The sequence below is a fragment of the Lactuca saligna genome, chromosome 5 (genome assembly GCF_052625555.1).
Source record: "Lactuca saligna cultivar CGN05327 chromosome 5, ASM5262555v1, whole genome shotgun sequence".
NCBI lineage: Eukaryota > Viridiplantae > Streptophyta > Magnoliopsida > Asterales > Asteraceae > Lactuca > Lactuca saligna.
The window spans coordinates 245443514-245470778 of record NC_136421.1 but is presented as its reverse complement, the minus strand read 5'-3'; the positions used below and the strand labels follow the sequence as shown (position 1 = coordinate 245470778).

The window sequence follows — 27265 nt, the reverse complement described above, 5'->3', positions numbered from 1 at the left end:
TCGGCTCTTCAGGCCCATATTGCCGACTAGTCCGACTCAAATGGACACCCGCTTTTTTTTTTTTTTTTTTTAACCTGTCCATTTTGTCACTACTATCTATTTCTTCTATATTCACATAAACCTTGTTTTGTTTCATCTCCTGAAGAAAAGATCATTAAAACCAAGTCATAACTATCTGTCCTTTTGAGTCTCTTGGAGCTTAATTAGCATATTTGAAACAAATCCATAAAAGGTATAAGAAATCAGCAAACAAGCTAGGTCCATGGTTGAAATTAGGGGAGTGGGTTTCATCTTTCTGGCCCTCTTATGAAGGATAACTGATAGCTAGTTTCTGCTGGATTTGTTTTGTTTCATCTTCCTTCCTAAAGAAAAAGATCATATAAAAAAAACTCATGGATATCTATCCTGATCAGTCTCTTTGAACTTAGCATGACAAGGGATGCCCATGAAAGAAATGAACTTAGCATGACACTGGATGCCCATGAAAGAAATCCGTAACAGGTAAAAGCATGGTTGAAATTACAGGAGTGGGCTCCCATGCAAAGATTTTCTGTCACTTATTTTTATTGGAAAGATAACAAGTTTCTGCTGGATTAATACAACTTTTCAAATCAAATCTATCAACATTGAACTGAATATTGGAGGGGTGCGCCGGGCCCTGGCAGTAGTGTAAGACCAAAGCGACGCATGAAGAACCCCAGCAGCAAGCTACTGTAACGGGCCTTCCCCCATAAAAAATAAGATTAATATCGAGTGGGCCGATGGCCCACATATCAGATATTAAACTGATAAGAACAGATACTACACTTGATCTTAGCCAAAAGGCCGAGAAAGGTATGCTTCTTACAGCTGTGGGCTTCCCCTTTTCTACTCGCCTCCCTCTTGTCTGCTTCCTCCATTCACCCGATGTGGGAACTGCATGGGATGCACACACTTTCGCTTTCACTGCCAGCGGTTCCTTCCTTCACCAACCAAAACAGCTTCAATATTATTCTTTTACTTCTTTACTTTCTGAGTTTCTGTATATATTCAAATCAAACTTACACTACTGCATATGCATATGTGTTTATGATTGCATTGCCTTTTCTTTTCTTATTTTTCTGTAAACAGAACAACTTCATTTCATGCTGATAGTTAGTCAATTACAAATGGCTCCTTCCACTCGTGTACCTACTATCCTTTGCTTTTGTCCATTTACTTTTTTATCACATATCTATCAACTAAATTAATAAATAATGCACAAACTCAAACTTCTCAGATAAGTCCAACACTGTTAAAATCCATTCTATCAAAATATGTGTTTTTAATCATACGTAATCCTTTTAGCTTGTTTTTCTGATAAAAATCATATTATATCTTGAAACCATATAATTTTATAATCATATCTAACACATTTCTTACTCCTTTAATATCCTGACAAAATTTATTTTCCGGGCAACCGTTTCTTTGTTACGTCATCCCGTTCCCAGGTAAGATTCAACCATAAATTATTCTTCCCGTAACTGTTCACTATTCCTTTCCAAGATACTATCTGCTTTTTCAACCAACATGTCCCGCTATTCTCATCGGCTTGCTATTTCGTCATTGCTGGAATCACACCATCTTTGTTGGCTTAATCGGATTTGTTGTAATCCAAACTTGGAGCAAAAGATTTGGCCCTATCTTTGACCGGGTTTTGTGGAAAATAAAAAGGATAGTGGCTTCACTTGAGCATGGATTTGTGGCTAGATGGTAGCTTATTATCCAGCTCTTTATTTGGTATAAATAGATGTACTTTGTTTTCGTTTGGTATATAGGAAGATGTAGACGTTTTGTAATCACGTTCCATTTTTGCAAGTTTACATACATATTTACGTGACTAGTGTGTGTTGTGTGTGTGTCTGTGTGTTTTCAAGGGCGTGTACCAACATTTGGTATCAGAGCTTAGGGCTAGTGAAGAGGAACAAGGCCGTTTTGAGAGTCGACCTCGAAGGGGAGGAGCCTTCGGGCACAAAGTTGCTATCGCAGCGGAAAGGGGGTTGTTTGGCAGCGGGTTCTCGACTGGAGGTTCTAGTTGATACAAATGGCAGAACACTGTTGTGTGCAGCAGGTGGCTGCGGTTAATTGTGGTGATTTGCCGGTTGAAACAAGATGTGATGATGGTGAAGTAGGTCACAGAGGGTCGTTGTGCTTTTCGGTATAGCATGCAATGGGTGTTAACAGAGATGAAGGCGATCGTGAGGGTGCTTCGAGGTGTTTTTGCTCATGATTTTCATTGGTGTAAAATCCAATGGTTGTGCTCTTGGCTGTGAAGGCAAGAATGGTGGTTCTTCCGGCGGTAGGCTGTGGGGTAGGTCACCGGAAAATGGAGAGATTTACCGAAGATGAGTAAGAAAACAAATAGAAAAGATCCGTCAAAGCAGGTGGCTTTGGGTTTATTTCGTTTTCCAGGTGAAAGAAGACGGGAAAAGCGGGTTGCTTTGTTTTCTTTATTTGTGGAAGAAGGCTCTCGTTTCACAGAAGTGTTAGGTGAAAACGGATTCTCTGTGGTGACAAACAAAAGCCGGGTGTGGAAGACTTTGGACGGACGGAGGTGAAGGTCGGGTGCGCGGGAAATATCGGGATTAGGTGATGACTTTGGACCTGACTGAGGTGGAGGCCGGGTGTCCGGGAAAGGTCAAGAATCAAGATGGAAAAAGGGCGATTAAAGGTTGTTTTGAGCAAATGGCGTGAACAACCGATTAAGGGGGTGATTGTTGGATTAATCGGTTCCGTTGTCATTGGTTCACCCGCATGATTGGAACGTTAGTTTTAATGAGTATTTATGAATTTATATGTTATGTTTTAATTTGTAGTTTATTATTTAGAATTTAGCTTCTAGTTTGAGCGAAGTATATGAAGTTGTACTGGTCCTTAGCTTGTACCGAGTCTTGAGTAAATAAAATAAAGTTTTTTTTCCTGGTCTTTTACTCTTCAGATTGCTGCACATAGAATTATAAAAATCTTTCTTCTTGCTGTCTTCATACATTACGTGAGTTAGTTGCGTGTGTCTTAAAGGACCTGTGCCAACAATCTTCGCCTCCTAACATTTTACAATCACTTCCAATTCGATTCTAACAATTATCGGATAACTTTTACCTAAAAAATATATTTAGAATAAAGAAAATTGCTCGATAATAACGTTATATGCGAGTTCAGGTGAAAAGGAAAGTTCCATATTCAACAATCGAAACTCAATGTCCGTGCTTGTTATACCATCTGTGATGTTTAATTTTCAATTGAGTGTACATAAGGTGCGATGATCCATGTTCTAACAGCATCACTACATCACTTAAGCCGTCTATTTCAACTTTCAAGTGGTGTCATATCAAGAGGTGGGTCTCCATTAATGGAACTTGATACTCAAAACAAGCTTCTATAATAAAGGAATTGTAATTCAAGTGATTGCTTGGATGTAATTGATGAAGCGACTCGACTACTATCAACCACCCTTGCTTCAAACTCCAAAATTCATCCATCACTTCAATTTTCTCTCATTCTATCTGTATCGTGTTCTTTACGTCATCAGTAGAGTTCCTCTTACTCATAACTTGTTCCTCCAGCATTGCTTTTCGTCTCATATTAGTATCAGCCAAGTCATTCTTAATTTCATGTTAGAGGTCTTTAATTACTTTACATTTATATCCCAACGACCACATAGTTATAAATATAAGATATGAGGTACAAGACGTGCACTTCAAGCTCCACTTATTCGGAAAAAAACACTTTATTTAAGTTTTAATCGTCAGATAAACATGAGTCTCAGATATCGTCAACACCCAAATTGGCACAACACTTATCTTAACCGCAAATCTAAAGTAGCAATGTACTTCAAACATCCTCGTTCATCAACTTTTACCTTTGAAAGATTTTTTTTTGCTTAAATCATCGATTTGCCAACAACTTAGCAATGATTTTGTATTGTAACACAATCAAACTAATTGGTCGATAATATATTACCTTTGAAATAATTTTTTTTCTTTAACGACCTACCCACGTGTGGAACCGGAGTGATGAAATAACTATTACAGCCGTGTGGAATATTAGCTGAAAGAATAAACTTTGTGACGCCATCAAAAATATCATATTTCAGTAAATCCCAATGTTTTTTTTTTACAAACTTATAGGAAAAACCATCCGCACCCTAAACCTTATCCTCTTCACACGACCAAACAACACTTCTAATTTCCTCAATCATGCACAGAACTTCGATACACTCGTCCTGATACGATGCAAGACTTGTACACTGTGTGCTATGTTTTTGAACACTCTCGCCTCCGAACCTGTTAAATTTAACATATTTTACTAAAATAATCCTCTCACCAATTTGTGGATCATCCGGCTAACTCATTGTTTTTATACCACGGATAACAAGGTCCATGTGTCTTCTATAAAGAATATTGTTATCGTACCTTGAGTTTGCGTCCCCTTCAATTCTCCGATAAATCTTAGCTTTTTGAATAACGTATAAAGTTTCCAATTTCTCATAATCATGAGTTTTTCTCAAAACATTCGAACGATCCCCATTGCTTTTGGAGTGGCATTTCCTTGATCAATCTCACAAAGTCTTCATTGTAACATATTATTTTCACCATTGTTTATTATTATTATTATTATTCAAATTTTGATGAAGCCTTTCATTTTTTTAAACTTTTTTTGGATCAACACCAATTTGCTTGTCTTAAGTGCATGTTTGAATCTAATGAACGATTCAAAATCTATATAACATCGTCAAAATCATCCCATTTCATGGAAAAAAATAATACAGCTTGAAAGCTGCCACCACGTGTTTGAAAATAACGTCTCTATAATCCAAAATTTGATTTCTCCGACGACATTAACATAAAACCCGAAACATCTACAAGATTCTCGAAAACTAAAAATCTATCCGATTTGCTAGTTTCTAACCATTAACACTAATTTTGGTACAATCATACCCACCCATAGGAACATTTCTTATCAAGTAGGCCAGCTTTATGAATGAAATCATTAAATGAATTTGGCATATCTTGAGAAAAAAAAAAAAAAAAAAAAAACTACCCACCCGGATTTTAAATATGATAGAAAACTAGTATAAGGTGTGTATTCATGAAAAACTTAGGAAACACCCACGACCCCTCGACAATAATAACGTATTCCTTCCGGGTACCTCTATTTATTACAACCACCAAAGGATCCTAAATGCCTCGTAATACTCATTTGGCCCTTTCCCTAAATACTCTTTACTTTTACAAGATCTAACGGACCATACATGTTCCTTGGATCCCAAAAAGCCTAAAAGTATGCTTTCTACACAGCTTCATGTTTGTATTCCATTTGTCATTGCTTCCATCCCACAAACATTTAATGGAAAGAATATTCATTTATCCATTGTGTTCTCACTCAATAATTTAAGAATGTATGATTTACAACCTTTCGAGTACGTTCTCACGTGGCAGAGTATAAGGATGAATAATCGGCTTATCTAACGAATTCTCGACATCAAAATCATGTTCCTTGACTATGGATTGCTTCTAGAACCCCACACCAACACAATGAAATCAACCCCCATCAAACCCTCGTAGTTTCGACATGGATTGGGATGAGCTTCCATCTTCATTGGCATTAACTTAGTTTATTTATCTTCCTTATCATTAGTTGTGTCTTTCACAATGACCATGTCCTCCCAAGATATTTGTTTGTTTGAATTAGCACTATCACCCTCAAAACACATGTCATCCCTCTTGTGCGTACTTTTTTTTCCAACTTGATTTGATAGACCTCCATAAACTTTATACCCCACAACCGGTGTTTGCTCATGTGTATGTTGAACAATCTCCATAAAAACATTCTCGTACTCATTTCCACTTACATCCTCACCATCAATCGAGTCATTGTATTCTCCTTGTTGACTTATATCATCCACATTCTTCTAAATGTTATCAACGCGACATTTAATCTCTTTCACGCACACTCTATGCTTCTGCCACTTACATCCTCGCCATTAATTAATCGAGTCATTGTATTCTCCTTTTTGACTTATATCATCCATATTCTTCTAAATGTTATGAACCCGACATCTAATCCCTTTCATGTACACTCATTGCTTCACTTCTTCATTTACCACCATAACACACTCTACAATTTTGAGATTTAATTGATTTTACACACTCTCGTCTGTTAAATGTTTCTTTTTTTCTTATCCCGGTCAACAAACATAGCTTCATCCCAAGAAATTGTAATTTTTTTGAATGCAACGGATGTCCAAGCGCATAGAGGAAAGGAATTAACGCCCTAAATTTCAAGCCACACCATCCTTTCATCAACCGAAAAGTTATCTGTTAACAACCTCGTCTCCTTAATGTGCCAATATTCTCTTCATATTTTTTCGAACTAACTGCAAGGATTTTGAGACTAGGATTCAATACACACTCACATACCACCAATATACTTAACTTTAATTTTGTTAAATCATTCTTCACTACACACCTTATACAAGTTTTCTATGAGATTCAAATTTCGAACACACCCAAGATCCATACACGATAAGTCTATCAAATTCTACATAAAATTTTGTTCCAAAAAAACATAATATGTTCATGTTGACTACGTGTCTCCCCTTCCCTACCGACATCGAGGCATAAGATTTTGAATTTCCTTCCCGACTTCATTTTTATTACCATCTGAATTTACTTGTGGTCTCTGTTGATCCATATCGACTAACTTTGTTTTCTCTTCCCTTCTAAGCATTGCAGTCGAAAAAAAAAAAAAAAGAAATCTCCGAATCGATATGGTGCAAAAGTTTTGAATCAAACACTGCTTATTATCAACATGTAAGAATTTAACAAAACCAAGCTTCGTCCCTAACAACTTCTTAGCCATATAAACATCAACCAATACTCCGTATTTTTCACATATCTTCCACAAATCCTTCGTCTCCAAATCCCCTTGAAAAAATTGTAACAAAAATGTCCTCAAAGACAAATTTCCCACCTTCTTTAAATCAAGGTTCTCATTTTATTCGGTTTTCTTCCCAAACATCCACTCAACAATCTGCGTGTTTGCATGTTTACTCGACATGATTCTCATCTAAACCCACCTTGAATGCAGCTGAACACCCCCCCCCCCCACACCCCCCCCCCCCCAACAAGACCGGAACGCTACACAGAGGTCATTGCAAGCTTTTTTTGTTTTCAAAACATTCCACAATTAACCTTGAATGCGGTTTACCGATTTGAAGCGTATTCATCTTTCATTTTCATCTAACACTTGATTTCATTCCCTTATATCGAAAAATAACTAGGATTTTGATTTTTTATCTTGTGTAATGTCGGTTTTGTATTTTGAAAATATATTGGGCGTCATGGCCTCGGCTTGAGATGTCAGTTTTTAATAGTTATACTAAAAATATCATCACATATTTTCCTATATGTGTTATGATTTAATAGATTTAACACACAAAAGTAATTTTAGCCTGATGTCCCCATAATATAGTATTTCAAAACTGCATTTCCATTAAGTTCTTTGTTGATAGGAAATGGCCGTAGGGATGTAACTAGGGCTTTCTTACTTATGTTGATATATGCCTGTAATTATCAAACAAAAATCTTTAAAAAATGCTTACAAAAAATAACACGACATATGTCCCGGTGTTTCTCATTTGTAGTAGGGTCAACACAAAGAAGTAAATTTATCAAGATGTCACCACAATGTAGCATTTCAATAATCCATTGAAAATAAGTTATTCGTATTTAAGATATGGTCATATGCTTTTAACTAGGGTTTTATTTCGTTATGTTATTACATGCTTGCAATTATCGAAGAAGGAACCTAAAAAAAAGCCAACACTCACGAAGAAAAACAATAAACAAGTCGTCATGTCAATGATGCGCTTTTAGTTACCTTGCATCTTAAAACGAGCGACCCTAAGGTAGACAGTAGGTTTGTGGTTAAACATGCCCCGATAAAGGTGCGGATTATAGATTTCCAGACGTTCGGTGCATGATTGTTCCATGGAGTATTACAGAGTCTATGAGATTTTAGGTTTAGTGTTTACAGTATATCGTATTCCGTTCTACATAAGTTGAAGTGCTTAGTTTCTCGTATTTAATGGTGTTCTATTATGTATTATTTAAACAAAAAGTATGATGTGTGAAGCATGATTATTTTCAATAACATAAACACTAAATCAGATTACATAAAAAGTAAATCGATGGCACGACAGCATCGACATTGCGAGCTGAAGCTTGTATTTCGCGTTGATGTTATGTTTTGGTGGGACAACATGGACAACATCTCCCGAAGCTTTTAGAAGTAAGACGGACCTTGTCGTCATCTCTTCACATTCATTGTCTTTCCCACTGCAATATGGGATATGGGGGTACCAGGATAGTCATACAAGTTGATGATAAGTTGGACTAGAATATAAGAAACCATGTGATGGTTTCGAAGAATCAAAATCCCTTGATGTCGTTGTAGATAGTTTTGTTTTACATGACGAGAAGTTCAATTACAATATGTTGGTGGAATTGTTAACGAAAAGAATATTTTAGTTTGTTTATGTATATATTAGCGAGTGTGTCCCACATCGGTGTGTAAGCACCGGGCTTGGTAACGTTTGCCTGTAACCCAAGTGGGGGTATCAAAGTGGGTTGGATTATGATTTGGTCGAGTTTGGTTGGGTCTGGTGGTGTGTAATTTGACCTGCCTGTTCCAAGTCTTGAGTTGGTTCAAGTGGCTTGAGCGAAGGCTTTGGGTCTCTTGGAACCTAGAGAAGGGGGCAATGCGTTAGGCTGGCTTCACAGAGCTGCGACGGTCTCGGCTCTTCAGGCCCATATTGCCGACTAGTCCGACTCAAATGGAAACCTGCTTTTTTTATTTATTCACATAAACCTTGTTTTGTTTCATCTCCTTAAGAAAAGATCATTAAAACCAAGTCATAACTATCTGTCCTTTTGAGTCTCTTGGAGCTTAATTAGCATATTTGAAACAAATCCATAAAAGGTATAAGAAATCAGCAACAAGCTAGGTCCATGGTTGAAATTAAGGGAGTGGGTTTCATCTTTCTGGCCCTCTTATGAAGGATAACTGATAGCTAGTTTCTGTTGGATTGATGAGTCATACATACATAATAACTTTGTTTTGTTTCATCTTTCCTTCCTAAAGAAAAAGATCATACAAAAAAAACTCATGAAAGAAATCCGTAACAGAACAGGAGTGGGTTCCCATGCAAAGATTTTCTGTCACTTATTGGAAAGATAACAAGTCATTTTGGTTTCTGCTGGATTAATACAACTTTTCAAATCAAATCTATAAACATTGAACTGAATATTGGAGGGGTGCGCCGGGCCCTAGCAGTAGTGTAAGACCAAGGCGACGCATGAAGAACCCCAGCAGCAAGCTACTGTAACAGGCCTTCCCCCATAAAAAATAAGATTAATATCGAGTGAGCCGATGGCCCACATATCAGATATTAAACTGATAAGAACAGATACTACACTTGATCTTAGCCAAAAGGCCGAGAAAGGTATGCTTATTCCCCTCCTGGGCTTCCTCTTTTATACTCACCTCACTCTTCCCTGCTTCCTTCATTCAGTCGATGTGGGAACTGCATGGGATGCACACACTTTCGCTTTCACTGCCAGCGGTTCCTTCCTTCACCAACCAAAACAGCTTCAATATTACTATTCTTTTGCTTCTTTACTTTCTTTATATATTCAAATCAAACTTAGACTACTTCTGCATATGCATATATGTGTTTATGATTGCATTGCCTTTTCTTTTCTTATTTTTCTGTAGTTTTAATTCACTCAACGCCAACAAACAGAACAGCTTCATTTCATGTTACAAATGCTGACTCCACTCTTGTACCTACTATATATGCTTTTGTCCATTTACTTTATTATCACATATCTATTAAATACATTAATAACTAATGGACAAACTCAAACTAATCAAATAACTCCAGCTTGTTAAAATCCATTCTATTAAAATATGTGTTTTTAATCAACATAAACATTTTAACTTGTTTTTCTAATAAAAAATCATATTATATCTTGAAAGGTATATTTTACAATCATATCTAACACATTTCTCACTCATTTAAAAAGTTGACAAATATTATTTTTCAGGCAACGTTTCTTCGTTGCGTCATCCCACTCCCAGGTATTGAATATTCAACCATACATTATACTTCCCACAAGTGTCCACTATTCCTTTCCAATATACTATCCGCTTTTTCAACCAACGTACCCTTCTCTTCTCATCAACTTGCCATTTGGTCGGTGGTGGTATCACACCATCTTCACCTTCTAATTAACATCTTACAATCACTTCCAATTCGATTCTAACATTTATGCCATGACTTTTAATGATCTAATACCGAACAAATATATTTAGATATATATATATATATATATATATATATATATATATATATATATATATATATATATATATATATATATATATATATATATATATATATATATATATATATATATATATATATATATATATATGCTCCAACACATCTTCCATATCCTAATAGCATTGTATTTGAATTTAGTTAATGGATGAAAAGGAAAAAAAAAAATCCATATTCAACAATCGAAACTCAAGGCTCTCGTTTTTTTTTTACCATTTGTGATGTTTATTTTTCACTTGAATGGACATAAGGTGCTATAATCCATGTTCTAACATCACAACACCACTTAAGCAATCAATTTCAAGTAATATTCGGATATAAAGAGGTAACTCGAAACTCAAAACAAGAATCTAAAAATAAAGGAATTGTAACTCAAGTGATTGCTTGGATGTGATTGATAAAAATAAATAAAAAAAATCATCCATCAGGTCTATCTTTTCCTCTCATTCTCTCTAGTTATGTCTTGTTCTTTAAGGTATCGGTTGATAGTTGAACCAAATGAGATTGGGTTGGACATGACAAATAATTAGTAATAGCGTTTGGCGATATTGAAACATAATAGATTAAGTTGTTTGGTAAGTCTGGTTATGTTTGGTAACAATAGAACATAACAAAATAAAATGCTAAAATGACCATACTACCATTTTGCAAAAAAAAAAAAAAAAAAAAAAAAAAAAAAAAAAAAAAAAAAAAAATTAATAATAACTTTGTTTAACGTGCATAGCTACAAAATTAACAATTTTTTCAAAAACATGTTTAAAATTCATATATTAAAACAAGTTTTAATAACAAATAATCAAAATCGTTGCAAATTAGCAAAGTTCTAAACCCATAGGGTTCCAAAATCCATAAATTTAAATAAACAAGTAACAAACTTCAAGGATATACACTGTAACACATAATATAGTAAGGAAACTGACCTAGAATGCAAAATCGAATAACATTGCAACACCCTCAAATCCTTGCAACAGACAATCCCACGAACCGATGGTCACCCAATCAAAGAATATCGTGATCAACCCAAAAACTAAATGTTAAATTGACCAAAAGTCAATGGTCAACGGTCAACATGTCAACTACCCCCACGTCGTGGCAAGCTCTTAGGCACATCATGGCCGGCTAAGGACAAAACAATCAATCGTCTAGCACCACCACAACGTGGCAAACCCTTGGCAACATCGTGGGATTTGACAGAATGTCAAATTCTTCATTAAGTGCTTAATCCTTATAGATATATGCCAAAATCTTCCAATCTACTTATTCTCAATGATTTAATGGATAAAGTTTGCAACTTTATCCATTGTGACTCCATTTTAAGGATCAATCTACAACACTAAGTTCATTAAGTCCTTAAAGGGGGGGAAAGGGGGGGGGGGGGGGGGGAACTTGTGCACAAGACCAAGGGTCATCCATACTAAGGTCTTTTTTCTCAATCAACAAAACCTATGGACCATTAAAGAGCCATAACAAGCTCTCAAGTTCCTCAAACCCCAAGAGCATTCATAGAAGGAACCAAAACTATCCAAAAATGACATCAAACATTAATATAAAAGAAGATGTATCAAGGTGAGAACTTTATACCCCAAATAGTTGATAACGTAGATAATGATGGATCCAAACCAACTCATTGCTTACTTGTGAACTTCCTTCTTCTCAAGCTTCACTAAAATCCAAGGAATAAGCTTCAAATACAAAGAACAATCTCTCAAATCTTAACAATAGCTATGGTTTCATTGAAGAGGGGTTGTAGGCTGATGACAATGCCCTAATACTTGAGATTATGTATTTAAATATGGAGAAAAGCCTAAAAAACATGGGCTTAGACTGCATCAATTTTCATGTCATGGCCTTCCTCTTGCCACATCGTGGTGACCATCCAAACGAGCATTCATGCATTAGACATGCTACGTCGTGGCACTATACTTTTCCTTAAAATATCTTTGCATTTGATCCCTCAAATCCTTTATTTGATCCATTATAAAAAACGGGTGTTACATATTAAGTCCTTAATGGTTAAGTGCATAAATAACCAAAACAGTGAAATACGAGCTTAAACCAATTATTTACATTACCAAACAATTAATCATTCAATGGATTAAGAACTTTAACAAATGAGCTAATAAACATTACCCTTCTTCACATTAAGCTCATAGGAAGAGGTTTAAGGGTTTGGTCCTCAAAGAAACCCATTAAGCACTTAATACTTGATAAAGAAGTTGAAAATTGAGGTTCTCATCATCCTCCATGGATCGGTGGTGATAAGGTTGAGATATGGTGATCATTAGATGCACAAAACCTTCACATCAAGCTTACATCCATCAATGTTAAATTTAAGGAGAAATAGAATTTAAAGGCTTGAAACAAGCATATCTAGCCATGGAACATTGAAGCAATGAAGACCTCACTCCTAGGGTATTCAAAATCAGATATCCAAATTTTCGGATATCTAAAAATTTCAGATAGTTGATTATAATATCTGAATCCATATCCGAAATTTTGGATCGAATATTGATTCATATATTAATTCAGATATAAAAAAATTTCAACTTTTTTTTCCAATCTCGTTTGAAATCCAAGAAAATATAATGACATTTAACTAATCATTGTACAAAAAATATCTTAATCTCAATACTAGAAAAATTAAACAAGAAAAAAGGCTATAAACTAACTTACAATGTTGCTACAATGTTGTTGTGGACTCTTTATAAACATGATGTACACCATTATACGATATCAAGAATCTTTTGTTTGCATGGTAAAAGATTGATAGTATTAATTAATGATGAACCATTAATCTAAATATGTAATGTTCGGGATTTATAAGGTACTATTTTATTCATATAAGGTTAATAGTTTTAAAAAGATTTTTGGTTAGACCTTTGGGCCCTTAAGATTGGGCTAAGAAGTGTTGTACGCAGGGCGTACTATGCCAAGTACGCTTAACGTACTCAAGAGACTGGAACGCGGAAACCATGTACGTACGCCCAACGTACCAGGAGTACGTGTAACGTACATATGCAAAATATAAAACCCTAAATTTTAGGGGTTGATCCCTATAAAATGGACCTTATGCCTTTGGTCCAGCCTCCCTTTCACCCTTAGACAGACACCACGAAAACCCTAACCCATATTTGTGTGTTCTTGTGATTTGGAAGCCACTTGAGAGCCTTTTGGTGTTGTTTTGGTGTTTAGAAGAGAAAGAAGTTTGAAGAAGGATCAAGGATTCAAATGGAGCTTGTACATCCAAGAGAGTAGCACCATTTATGACTCATTTGAGGTATCAAGCTTCAAACTTTATCATTGCATGTTTAGATTTGATTTTGGGGTGTTTGATGTCACTTTTGGAAGCCATTGTTAAGGTTGTTTGAATCTTGATAGTTCCAGACCATAAAAACTGTCCTTTTGAGCTCTTAGAAGCACTTAGAATCATAAAAATCAGACATTGATGGTTAAGCCACAACCATGCAAGTGTTTGAAGGTCACAAAGTTAGGTTAAGGAACAAAATCATGTTTTGACCCCAACCATGCATGCAAGCACAAAAAGTTTGTGACTTTATGGACTAGGATACCTTAAAGGATCTGGATCTACATTCTGGACGTGAGGACATAATGGGTTAAGTCACAAATGAAGCCCCAAGGAAGCTGGCTGATACGATGTGCGTACTTGGTCAACTTTCCGTTTCGGTCAAGGCCAGTGTTGGGTGTACGTGCCAGGTATGACGCGCGTACGCATGCAGAGTGGCGAACTTGGGCTTTTGGGCCTTAGAAGTTTGGGTTCGGATAGTTTGTCCCCATGGCCCACTATGGAGCAGAGTTTTGGGCCTAGAACTGAGACTTAAAGTATTGGGCCTTTTGAGCCATATTGGGCCACTCAAAATTATTTATTTCGGGCTAAGGATTTACTAAGCTTGTGAAAAGACCCATTTGAAGAATTGGGCCCAATTTAGAAAATTAAGCCATTAGTAGGCCAATAGTGGGTTGAGAAAGATAAGATGGATTTGGGCCTTGGGTATGGTCCAGTTTAGACCAAGGGGTAATATGATCATTTTACCCTAGGAAGTATTATGGATTTTGATTAAATGTTGTTATGATAATGATAGTCGGGTAGTCAGTGGGGTAGCTGTTAGAGATTCCTTTCAGTGATATTCGACATTCAACTTTACAAGGTGAGTTGCCTTCCAATAGAAGTGGGTCGAAGGCACCAATATCGACTTACTAGTAATTGATTTTAGTTGAGATGGTTGTCATTATGATAATTGTCTGGTATGACACTATCTGTTATGAGTTATGTGCTAGTAGGCTATGATATTATGTGATAGTGGTAGAAAGGGTGGGATAGACCCCGTTATTGGTTGTAAGGACCGACAGGGTAGGTCGGGCACTCAGATATGTCTGACAGTATGTTATACTATGTTATTATGTGGTAGTGGTAGGGGTGAAATAGTCCCTGTAACCGGTTGAAAAAAACCGGGGTGTAGGTCCGACACCTAGATATGCCTAGTAGGGTAGGTCGAGCACCCATATATGCTTGATAGGGGTAGGTCGGGCACCCCAATATGCCTAACAAGGGTAGGTTGAGCACCCATATATGCTCAGCAGGGTAGGCCGGACACCCAGATATGTCTGACAATATGTTTATTGTATGGTATGTGGTATGATGGAGGAACTCACTAAGTTTTGTGCTTACGGTATTCAGTTTTGGTTTCAGGTACTTATTCCTCAAAGGGAAAAGAATCGGCTTGACTGCAACGCATCACACCACAATTTTCTAATTAATATTTATTTAATCATTTTTAATTAATTAAATCCCTTAAAATATTATATTACCTTATTTCTAGTTAATTAAGCTAAAATTTGACATTGCAACTCTCTCCCACTTTTAAGATTTTCGTTCCCGAAATTTAATCCTTTGAATAACTCAATCAGTTCCTTCACACTCTGAAACTCTTCTTTTGCTCCTTTCAGGGTACTCATGAGGCCATATATCTTAGCAATCGACTGCCTCTTTTTTTTCCTGCAGTGATCAGCTACATATGCCAGAAGCCCTGCACACCCGTGCAGAAAATACCTCTTGGCCTTCTCAGCTACACAAAAGTCGATAGGAACAAACTTCTAAACCCAGATATTTCAAAATTCCATAACTATAAATAAAAAACAAAGAACTTCAAAATGAGTGGGTAACTTTGTACACCAGGTGGTGTGTACTAGTAGCAAAAATGTATTAGGCTTGTAGGGTATCAACAAACTTTGCATGGATGTATACGTCATGTAGCAAAAATGAGTTGATGGGATGAAAAACTAACTACGCCTGCAACTTTGTTCATCCGGGGGTATAATGGTCACTATATGATTAATTTAAAGTGTCTATGACAACAACATGGAAAGTAATTCCTTATATAACATTGGCATGAATCCACCGTCTATGACTACACAAGCAAATCAACCCCTCATCTTCTCGTTTAAAAAAATTATAAGATTGTGCACAAGAATTTAATAAACATAGATCACAAGGTAATAAGTATTGTGTACTTAACATAGATCACAAGGTAATAAGTACTCTGTACTAGTGAAAAACTTGCGGACGACTGGAGTAGTTAGAGTAAATCGAGAATCATAATATTTGTATGATGACTTTGGATGATTAATTGAAGAAGATAAACACAGAAGACATGGATAAGAAGTGAAAGCAGAAGAAACGCTCTTAATAGGGCTAATTGAACCAAAGGGAAAGAAAAAAAACCGTGTTCCACTAGAAGGTGTTTGGATTAGATTTTTAGCTTATTACTTATAGCTTATTTGTGGTGGGAATAAACAATAAACAATAGATGTTTATTAAAATTAACTTATCTAACCTAATCATCTGGATTTTATCCAAACATTCAAATTAGCTTATTATGGAAATAAGTAATAACCATCTTTTTTTTTTTTTTCCTTTCAAACACCCCCCTTAGTTCCCACCTATTTGGGTGGGACTATTTGTGTTCTGTGAAGGTTCTTCCCTATATTAAAGATACGTATACATACAAAACTAATAAGTTTTTTCGAGGCTAATCAGTGGAAACGCTCTGACTCGCCAGAATCTGGGGACCCAAACAAGCTTTGATAAAAATCAGAAACTCAAAAATAAGCAACCAAACATGACAATAACTTTCATTTGTTGATCTCCAAATTCTTTAACAAAAAAAAAAAAAAAAAAAATTATTTTACTATCAAAACAACATACCAAAATTTCAATTCAAAACTCATCAATCCTCTTTCCCTTGGTTCAAAAACCAAACACCATATTACAACTTCTTCACTTTCTTCTCCGATCCAAAAACTTCACCTTCACTTTCTTCCCGTTTTACCCTTGGCCGGACCAGCCGGTTTACCTTTCTGCCCTTTCCCACCCTTGCTACTCCCTTTACCTTTCCCTTTCCCTTTCCCCTTCCCCTTATCCTTAGTCATCCCTTGTTTCCTAGCATCACTCTTCATTCTCCTATCCACAAGCGTCTTCCCTTTTCCAGTCCTCACTTGCACGCCTTTCTTAGCCACCACCAGTTCCTTCTTCGGCCTCTGTGGGACCGCTTTCTTATACAAAGTATCAATCATCTTCATCTTCGATTTCTCCGAAATATCCGCTTGATCCGAAATACTATTCGCCTTCTTTCTAACCTTCTCCATTTTCCTCATCGCAACACGTTTCTTTCGGGCCTTCGCTTGGGCCACCTTCTTAGCGGGCCGAGCATTTATCTCCTTAAATTGGGCCTTCATTGCGTTCACCTCCTCTTTTGTTATGGGCTTCATTGGAACCATGTGTTTCCTCTCTTCATCTATGAACCATTTCGGTAGCCCTTCATCATCGTGAAACATGTATTTGTTGTACGCGTCATCCAACATTTGTTCTCTTTGTTTCTTTCGCAACATTTTCTTTGCACATGCTAAGATTTCGGCTTTTGTTTCCACGTCATCATCGGACTCGTCCGATGATGAGTCATCGCTCGAGTCTGTGTCCGGGCCCGCGACTACCTCAAGATCTTCAGTGGGTAGGGTTTTGGGGGCTGTTATGTTTTTCTTTGCGATTTTTGATTTTGGTTTACTTGGGACCATGATTTGGGTGTTATCGGGTTTCTTTTTGTTATCAATTTGCATTTCGTCTTCTTCATCGTCATCGCTTACATCCATTTTTGTATTTTCTTGTTCGTTTTCATCATCAAACACATCTTGACTAAACCATTTGGCTGCGATTTCTTCTTCCGTAGGCTCGGTGTCATCAAATGGTATCATTAATGGATTTGTTTCTTGAATTTGTTGGTCGTTGTCAGAGTCTTCATCTTGAACATCTTCTTCTTCTTCATCATCACCCTAAGAATATAACAAAACATGTAAGAAACTAAGAACAATATTTCATTTAAAAAAATATATATATAAATATAAAACCTCGAGAAGTTGACCATCTTCAGAGTGTTTTTGCTTCAACCGTTTTCTCTGCTTTGTGCTCCCTTCTTTCTTTTCCATGTATTTCTCATACGCATCTTCGAGTAATTGTTCCATTTGGTCATCATATCTGAAAGCAAGATATGGAATTTAATTAAAGTGACATACTTTACTCAATCTGCCAATATAGGTAATGTACTTTATTTTCACCCATATTTGTATCTTTTGCCCTAAAAATACAAGAATTATGGCATTTTTTTGGAGTAGGGTTTCACCTTCGGCGCTCTTCTTCAGAGTCAATGTCACTGAGTGACTCATCTTGGGAGTCTGCTTGGGCTCCCTCATCATCACTATCTGCTGCTTCATTATTTGGACCATCATCTTCAGGGTTATCAACAGCTACAAGATCCTTCTTTCCCTGAATGACAAAAACATATACATTTGTAAGTTTACTTCAAATGCATCAGTATCTGATTGAAATGTATATTAATATAAAAGGATAAAAATCTGACCTTGATAGAAGATAGAGAAAACAACTCGATATCAGTATATCCATCCTCCATTACATCACTCTGCATCCCAGTTGCTTTCCTTGCTTTATCCTACAGTAACAGATTTGATTTTCATGTTAATAAATACATTATACTGAAGTGAAAATTGCTTTCTATCTGAAAGACAGCTATAATTGGGTACATTATTTAAAAAATAATGTTATAGAAGGTATAAAATAATGTAAGTACAGTGCTTTCTTGCAATTAACCCAAAATAAAATTAGTGATCAAACCTTAGCTCGACGTTTTGCTACAATCTTTTTTGCTTGTTTTTTCTTGCGCAACATAGCATTTGTCAATTCCTCCATTTCATTCAGTCCTTCATCATCATCATCATTATCATCATCCTTCTTTTCAGGTTCAACATCTGCAGGTTTAGGGGTTTCCTTTTCAGGAGAGAAGGCCTTTCTGATATGAATACGCCACCTAAACATTCCAACAAAACACCAACAAAAAAAATACTTTCAAAATCAAGAAAAGGGAACCTATACATGTATGTGGTGAAAAGAAAAAGAAAGGAGAAAATGCTCTTTACTTCAACAAATGCTTGAAGTCTTGCTTCCCTAAAACACGCAAGTCATCACATAGTGCTTTAACCTGGTAAATCAAGAAATCTGGAACTGTTAACAAATGTAAAACACAATAATCACATCAAGAATAAAAAAAGAAAAGAAAAAAGGAGCTTATGACATTACCTCCTCTGTAGTCAATGCATGATCCTTGATAGCTTGACAGGTGTCATCTTTGAATTTTATAGATGTAACAGAACCAAGAATATCTAGAGGAGCATCTGACCAAATAAACTCTGTAACTGAACTGGTTTTCCTCAAGGTCGTGTCACCATCTTCATATCTGATACATTAAAGTAGTTAGCAACAAGCCAACAACTTTAGGGTTTAGGATTCAGTGTTTAGGGTTTAGTGTTAGGGGCTTACCCATCACGATGTCTCTTCTGCTTTGTTCCTCTAAGTACATCAAGTACCTGGATTTGTAATTTTCACACACAAGATGAAAGCTTTTTAGTTTTCTATTGACATAAGTTGGATAGGTTATCAGAAGTGAAGAGATATTTGTACCTTTGGGGTTTCTTTGCCACTTTGGAAAAGATGTCTAACATCAAAAAGACGAGGATCTATCTTAGCAGGTGCCTTATATTTCAGACATACGATATAAATTTCTGCAGATGTGGAACGACTGGCAGCTGGTTTATCCACTTCAACCTTTTCAAATAACTGTCTAAGACAGTAAAGAACAGCATTGTAGTCCCGGGATCTAAAAACCTGTTACAGATGTTATCAAGTGGTTAAAATCTAAGAACATGATGCTCTTTACATTGGAGTAAGTGAGGATAGAACATAGGATTGTGTGAATACATTTTAGCATGAATAAACAAATATAAAGGAGCATTAAAAAGCTAAAATGAGCTAACTTACACAAACAAGAAAAGCAAAAGGTTTTCGATCCAACAATTCAGATACAAATTTGTACCTCAAGTATGGAGAACAAAATTCTTTCAAATTAAGCCAAAAAGCTTTAGTGCACCAGGCTCATCTTTCTATTTAACATTGATAATGGGAGTCAAAAACATCAAATTTCCCTTAATCCCAAAGAAAGACTCGATTTAAATAAAAAGAAACTTGAAATGATTACATTTCATTACAACAAACCTTTTTTAAAAACAAGGAATCATCAACAAATTGAGGATATAACATAGAGGATGTTTGGATGTGTGATTAAAGTGGTCAGTTTTAAGTGTTCAATAAAAAGTGATTAAAATTGAGATTATTTAATGAAGAATGATCTAATTATCAATTTTAGGCACATGATTAATTATGATTATTGCTAAACATAACATAATCACGAATAGGTTTTGTTTTCAAATTTGCGAAACACTACTCGAGTTATAGAAATGAAAAGGTCGAGAGATGGATACCTTGGTAATAAATGCTCCTTTAGGGGCCAACAACTCCGAAGCAAGCTTAATCGAATCAATAACCAGAGAATTCTGACTCGTAGCCTCCTGCGCCCAAGCACCACCGACATTAGGAGATCCATCGTGCAACACCAAATCAAAGGCCCTAACACCATTATCAGACATCAATCTCTTAACAGTAGCCCTACACTTAGGCGTGGTAATATCTTCTTGCACCGCGATGGCGCCACGAATGGGGCGAATAGGGTCAAGATCGACACCAAGCACAAGACTTCCAACAGGCACACGTTCGACGGCGGCTTGCATCCAACCACCGGGTGCGGCGCAGAGATCCAGGACGGCGTGAGAAGAACGGAGGAAAGTGTATTTGGAATCGAGCTGAATAAGTTTCCAAACAGCACGAGAACGGTAGCCATGTTCTTTGGCCAAGTGGTAAAACTTATCCAAACGATGCTTTCCCTTGGCCTTTCCACCCATCGTTAGCTGCTACTCGTGGAGGAAGTAGGGTTTAGGGAAGGGGACGTCTGTTATTATGATGATTTAGGGTTTACGGGTGGTGGAGGTATTCAAAGCGGCGCTTTTGTTGTCTACCCTAAACTTTTATTTATTTCACTTTCGCCCTAAAAATGGCATAAGTTTCAAAATCCAAAGCTTTAAATTCATTATAAAAAAGTTAATGTATTTTTTGTTTTGTATACATTTAGTCTCTGATTTTTTTATCTACATTTGTTCTTCAACTTGTTAAACTGTATACATTTAGTCCTTATTACCGATTCCTCCAGGTTAGCCGATAAAAATAACTTAATTATTATATATATTAAAGTTCTCAACAAAAGAAATAGTAAACTTACCATTTTTTTTGCATAATTGGTCTCTGCACTTTGCTCCTTATTTTTTACTCATTTTGATATTTTTAGTCCTTGCAATCAATGCTTTTACATATTTTAGGAACTTTTTAATATTTAAAGTTTGACCACAAAACTTTAACGGTTTGACAACTTTGATACAATTTTTAAAAATTTGTTAATTCCTACCCCTTTAATTCTTTAGCCGTTTTGACACTTCTAATCCTTGCAGTCAAAACTTTTACATTTTTTCATAAAAACATGAAAAAAAAAACGTTTCGGGGCAAAGCCCGGGCTTTTCATTCTTGCACTTTCTACGTTTGTCATAATTATCAATTCGGAAACAACATTGAAAGCTTTTGGTCCCCGTGTAGCGGGGGTAACCTTTCTAGTAGGGTAATATATTTCTCACTTTGTACACATTTAGTCCTTAATATTTTTGTACATATTTAATCCTTAATATTTTTTTGTTACAAAATAAGTCATTTTTGTTTTTGTACTCATTCAGTACTTATGGATAATTTCTTTAGGTTTTTCTCATGACATCTTATGTGGGATAGTCATATGGTGGTGAGATAGGTTGAGGTGGTACTGCTATATACTGTAGGCCAAGATACCTAGTGTGGGTCGGTTGTAAGTCGTAGGCACAGAGGCTCGAGAAGAGCTGTTGGGTTAACGCGGCATGCCGACAGATCCTGTGTTTTCCAGTCCGATGACTAACTGGACATGTTGCATGTTGGCATTCCAGTCCGATAACTGATTGGCCCAAGTATTGGATTAGTGTCTAAGTCCATAACTATTTTGGTATGTACTTGACCCGATGGTGCATGGTCCTTTTGGGTTGCCTTCACCAAAGCAACTTGATTGGAGAAATGAATAAAGAGAGAGAGGATCATATGATTTATTAATATGTTATAAGAATAATATATTAAAGGAGAAATCATATTTATTTAATTAATATTGGTCAATAATTAATTAAGAATTAGTTTTGTGATCAAATGTAATTAATTAAACTAGAGGGGCTGATTTGTAATTATGTGATAGTTACAAAATAAGGTAAGGATTATCTTATTTATATGGTGGACGAATTTAAGGTTGGAAAGCCTTAGAATTCGAGTATGATAAGGATTCAAGGATTATCTTATTGGTTGCTTAATGGATAATCAACTAGATAAGGATAATGACTGAAACCCTATCTCTACACCTATATAAACACCCCTAGGGCCATGAATTCGTGTATCCCTTCCCAAGAGGTCCTAGATACGAATTCTAACCTCTCACCTCTCTCTTTATACCTTCTCCATTTGCTTATGGTGTTTGTAAGCCATTAGAGGAGTGACACTTGTGACTCTAAGCATTCCAAAGTCAATACAAGGAGATTTGGGATTGTTATTGCTACATAACAATCAAGGTATGATCTTAAACCTAATTACATGTTAATATGATTACTTGCATGCTAGAATTAGGGTTTATAGTCTTGGATTCAAAGCATGTACAATAGGGAAACCTAGATCCAAGCATTAGGGTTTGTATGAGAACATAGGATGTCTTATGACCAAAACCCATTAGTGGTATCAGAGCCTAGCTTGGTTTCAATTGTATTGATGCATTGTATAACTGGAAAATCGTTTTTTGGGCTTTATAGCTGAGGAACTCGGCGAGTACCACAGTGTACTCGGCAAGTAGACCTCAACTCGGCGAGTACAGTGAGGTACTCGGCGAGTTCGAGCGTCAGATAATGCTTATCTCGGGATTTCTTGCTGTTTTTGCATATGGATAGTTACCTTATCATGTTAGATCAATATAAATCCGATTTTATGATATATATGACTATATTCTTGATCTAATTAAAGATAATTATCAATTAACAAGATAATTGTTTCCTTATAAGATAATTGATTAATTATTTTGAGTAAATTGATAAATTGTTTTGCAAGAAATCATTAAACAAATCAAATATGGATAATTATGTAACTAAATGTTAGTTTAGATTATTTGTTATTTGATCCTTGTTGTTATGAAAAGTTTCATATTTTCCCCTTTAGGTTTTATAGTTTAAATTTGAACCCAAAAGTTTTGGAGTTTTGAAATTTAAATAGTTAAAACCCTAATGTTTTGAAAAAGGTTTCAAAATTTGCCCTCAAGTTTTGGAATTTAAAAGTTGATTAAAATTTTAATTAGAAATGTTAAATTCTAAAACCCTAGTAATGGTTTGAAAAGTTCAAATCACACCTTTATGGTTTTATTAATTAATTAAGGAGTATAATTAAAAGAGGTTTAATAAATCCATAAAAGTTTAGGTTAACCTTTTAATTGAATTAAAACTGTAATTGTTAAAGTTAACCATATAGTATTTTAAAAGTATAAAATACACTCTATACTATATATAACATTAAAAGTCTAACATTATATATATGTATAAGTAAAAGTCAGTCTTACCGTTAGTAGGCCTCATTCACGAAGCTGGTCTATAAGGGGTGTTTAAGGAAATTGCCTATAAAATGGCGATTGAATGGGTATCCACTCTTACCCACCGCACTCTTGACTAGTGGAGGGTCGTTAGCCGAACGGATAGGATAGGACGAAACCTTCCATTATAAGCATAATGAAAGACAAAGTAACTAAATGTTTTTCAAATTCCCAATCTTAGTTACTTAGGTAAAAGTGAATTGATGCAATTCCATGAAATTACACTTTGTGCCCTTGCGAAGACGTTAGTGGAGCGTGTGTGGTTTACCGGCACACTAAATGGTTCTAAGCAAAGGTAGCAAAGGGTGACTCAATGTTTGTCATAGTTCGGTGGAGCGTGTGTGGTTTACCGGCACATCGAATAGGTGATTGTAACATGTGAGGGCACCATGTAGTTTGCATGGTTATTCACACCCGCTTTGTGATCCTCGGCATCCCAGTCACAAACTAGAGGGGCATATCGAGATTTAAACATGCCATTGAAATGTTCAATGAATCTCAAAGGATCTAGGAGTTTTCATAGATTTAAAACTTAAATTTCTTTTTCGTTTTTCATGGTGGAAACTAGTGAATCGTCATTCACTTACCTTCAAATGTTCTGCAATTTGGGTTACGGCATCCCTCTCCCGAGTTGTAGGATATTGTGTTGGGTCCTAGCCTTGGAATTTCATTTGGGTGATTTACCAAGGACTCAATCAATCAACTAACTTGAATTCGTTTTTCTCCCGATGTCAAAGTTCGACAACTATGGTCTTCTCAAATCCCGTGGAACAAGCATTCCACATGAAGATGATATTCCACGATTCGATCGAGGAACAAGTAATCATGCTTCACTTCCTCCTCCTCCTCCAATTATTCTCCCTAACCCACAAGATTGTAAAATTGAAAGGTTCAATATCACTCAAGCCCTTTTTGGCAAGTAAACATAAAGAGGGCAAGTCGGTGTGTGCACACGTCTTACGGATGAAGTCACACATTGATAGATTAAGAATGATGGGATCCGTTGTCGGTGAAACGATGGTTGTTGATTGGGTTCTTCAGTCACTTCCTAACTCGTATAGTGAGTTCGTAAGAGAGTACTATATGATGAACCACGACGTGACACTTATAGATCTCACCTACATGCTTATTGCTGCTGAATCAACAATGGTTTGGCGCAATAGAAAAGCAAAGTTGATTGGTGAATCTGCCTTCAAGACCTCTATGGATATAAACAATGGCAATGAAAGACATGCAATGATCGAAAAGTTTGATCATAAGAGAAAGGCGATGTCTGAAGTAGTTCCATGTGTTGTTCCAAAGGAGTCAATTTGCTTTTATTGCCAAGAGAAGGGGCATTGGAGACGAAGTTGCCCTATCTACCTAAGAGATCTAAGAGATGGGAGAGTCAAAAGTATGACTACGCTTTAGGTAAGAATCCACTATCTAACTCCATTAAGTTCCTATTCATTGATTCTTAATACATGACGTGATAAGATTGCATTTGAATGTTTTGAAGGATCGGTGAAAAGAAAGGAAGCTTGATAAGAGAGCAAGATGAATCTAATCACAAGAGATGGATCTCGATCTCATGGACTTGAATATTGGATTTTGAGCTTAGATAGTTATGATAGAGTTGTTAGAAATTTCCTTTTACATAGTTTTCAATAGATTTTGCATTGTAAGGACAAATGCTTTTCCGCTGCTTTTATAAATAAAATAAATTTTGTTTGACTTATTTATTCATTTGTTTACTTCCTTGCAATGGAATCGTTATGTGAAAATTGATGTTTGCATATTTCTACAACGAATGGATATGATTATTAGTTATGTTATTTATGGAAATGTCGAGAATTTACCAAATAGGGAGAGTTTCTCATCGCCCAAGTTTCAATTGGACTGAAACTTGGAATCATGCAACGTGGATGCACGATGAATGAGAAATTACGTATTTGGAAATTAGACTAACTCATTAACAAAGTGTCAAGTGAAGGACTAGGAGATCGAGTACACAAAGTTGTGTGTTGATCAAGTTCACCATAAGAGTAACAAATATATTCGTCATGATTTACTAAAGGTTTAGTAAATATGATTACACTTACAAGATTAAGTGTAATTTTGAATTGATTAAAGGGTTTAGATCAATAGCAAAACGAATAAGAAGAATCAAGTAGGCAGAAAGATAAGAGTTTCTCCATTCTAAGAAGAAGGGAGAGTAGCTTTTATGCTTTATGATAGGTCTTAATGATTAAGAACCATATCTCAATTGATCCTCTAATGAGTCTTGGTACAATTGTATGTCCAAGAAGAGGAATCAAAGATTGAAGAAATGGTCAAATCAAGAAGTCAATCATACTTCGTTCCAAAACAAGTCTTAAAGTCAAGATTGTGACATTGAGTGAATAGTATTAAGAAGGTTTATAACATTCATCAATTGTGGAAAGTTGTGATGTCTTGGATAAGACAAAGACCAACTAAGACCAAAATTATGAAGTGTTTTGTTTTGATATAAGCTACACTAACTCTTGAATATTTGTTTGTCAAGAAATGTTTTGATAAGAGAATCGTATATGTCAAGGAGTCAGTGGGAGTCTTAATAGTCTTGAAAAAGTTTCAAGAACAAATCAAATAAGCCTTATCGATCATCACTAGCACATGAGTTGAGGTTTACAACCTATCGTGAAGACATTATTTTGTTTCTGTGCCAATCCAATCGAGTTAATTATACATGTGAGTCCTATAAGTTCTCATTTGAATGCATAAAAGGCAAAGACCTTGATCAATGGAAAGTACATTGATAGGAAAAGGTGAGCTACTTAACTATTTGGAAGACGTGGTGGGCAGCTGTGCTACCATAAGGCAAGAGATCAAGATTAAGAAAGTTCGATCCATATGAGTTTGAATTTGTCGTAAACTTTGGTTTTTAACAAATTCACATGGATAGGAACACATACACCGTTTAAATCTAAGTGTCATAAGATTTCCTCCTTCATGAAAATGAATTGTGAGGAAATGCTTTCACTAAGAAAGATTTTAAAAGATAGTGATTGTAAAATTGCATTCTCGAATTCGATCATGGTTACGGCATCCCTTTCCATAATTTGAATTGTGAAGTTTGGCAATTAGTCTTAATTGTTAAGACACACATATGAACTATCTAAGGCAAAAGTGTATAAGTTCAAGAAGCCTTGATAAAAGATTATCAAAGCACTAAGTATTAGAAACATGAACTTAAGAAATTCAATAAGTATTGTTTTTCTAAAAGTTAAGATGTTTATGAATACATGTCGAAGCTAGTGGGAGCATAAGTGTTATGTTTTATAATAATCATTATGATAGTGGGAGCATAAAAGTTATGATTGTATGATTATTATGGAAAGTTTTGCAAGTTGGCAATATTAATTATAGAAAAACAAGAGTTATACCTTGCAAAGTCGTAAGGGTTGTATAGTTGTTTTGCTATAATTAAGGGAGAGAATATTATGCTTCATTTCAAATCTAAAGGATTAGGTTGTGGAATGTTAATAAATTTAGTCAAAGGTACATAGTATGTTCTTAAAATTTCGATTATGATTACGGCATTCCTCTTCACAATTCGAATTTTGAGAACATAGCAAATAAAACATTGTGCATCGTGTCCCATACGCTT

At 35.8% G+C, this 27265-nt stretch overlaps 1 protein-coding gene and 2 non-coding genes across 3 annotated transcripts; all 3 read right to left on the bottom strand.

Annotated features, from left to right (window-relative positions):
* Positions 1-641: 641 nt before the first annotated feature.
* LOC144999382 (U2 spliceosomal RNA) lies at positions 642-838 on the bottom strand. Its single transcript, XR_013660857.1, has one exon. It is a non-coding gene; the product is annotated as a U2 spliceosomal RNA (small nuclear RNA).
* Positions 839-9330: 8492 nt separating this feature from the next.
* On the bottom strand, positions 9331-9527 carry LOC144999400 (U2 spliceosomal RNA). The gene has a single exon (XR_013660873.1). It is a non-coding gene; the product is annotated as a U2 spliceosomal RNA (small nuclear RNA).
* Positions 9528-16547: 7020 nt separating this feature from the next.
* LOC145047214 (FtsJ-like methyltransferase family protein) lies at positions 16548-20878 on the bottom strand. The gene is made up of 10 exons (XM_078995458.1): positions 20324-20878; positions 19467-19670; positions 19326-19372; positions 19086-19242; positions 18926-18987; positions 18624-18816; positions 18352-18441; positions 18115-18257; positions 17843-17969; positions 16548-17767 (listed from the first exon to the last, which is right to left on the bottom strand). The coding sequence occupies exons 1-10, from the start codon at positions 20798-20800 to the stop codon at positions 16751-16753; spliced, it is 2517 nt and encodes an 838-aa protein (XP_078851584.1). The 5' UTR covers positions 20801-20878; the 3' UTR covers positions 16548-16750.
* Positions 20879-27265: the final 6387 nt, after the last annotated feature.

Bases quoted from the DNA above. Each gene is read 5' to 3' on its own strand.
- LOC145047214 (XM_078995458.1), bottom strand. From the start codon at position 20,800: ATGGGTGGAAAGGCCAAGGGAAAGCATCGTTTGGATAAGTTTTACCAC. The intron at 19,243-19,325 runs GTAAGCCCCTAA...TTAATGTATCAG, and splicing joins CAGAAGAGACATCGTGATGG to ATATGAAGATGGTGACACGA. The intron at 17,768-17,842 runs GTTTTATATTTA...TTATATTCTTAG, and splicing joins AAGATGGTCAACTTCTCGAG to GGTGATGATGAAGAAGAAGA.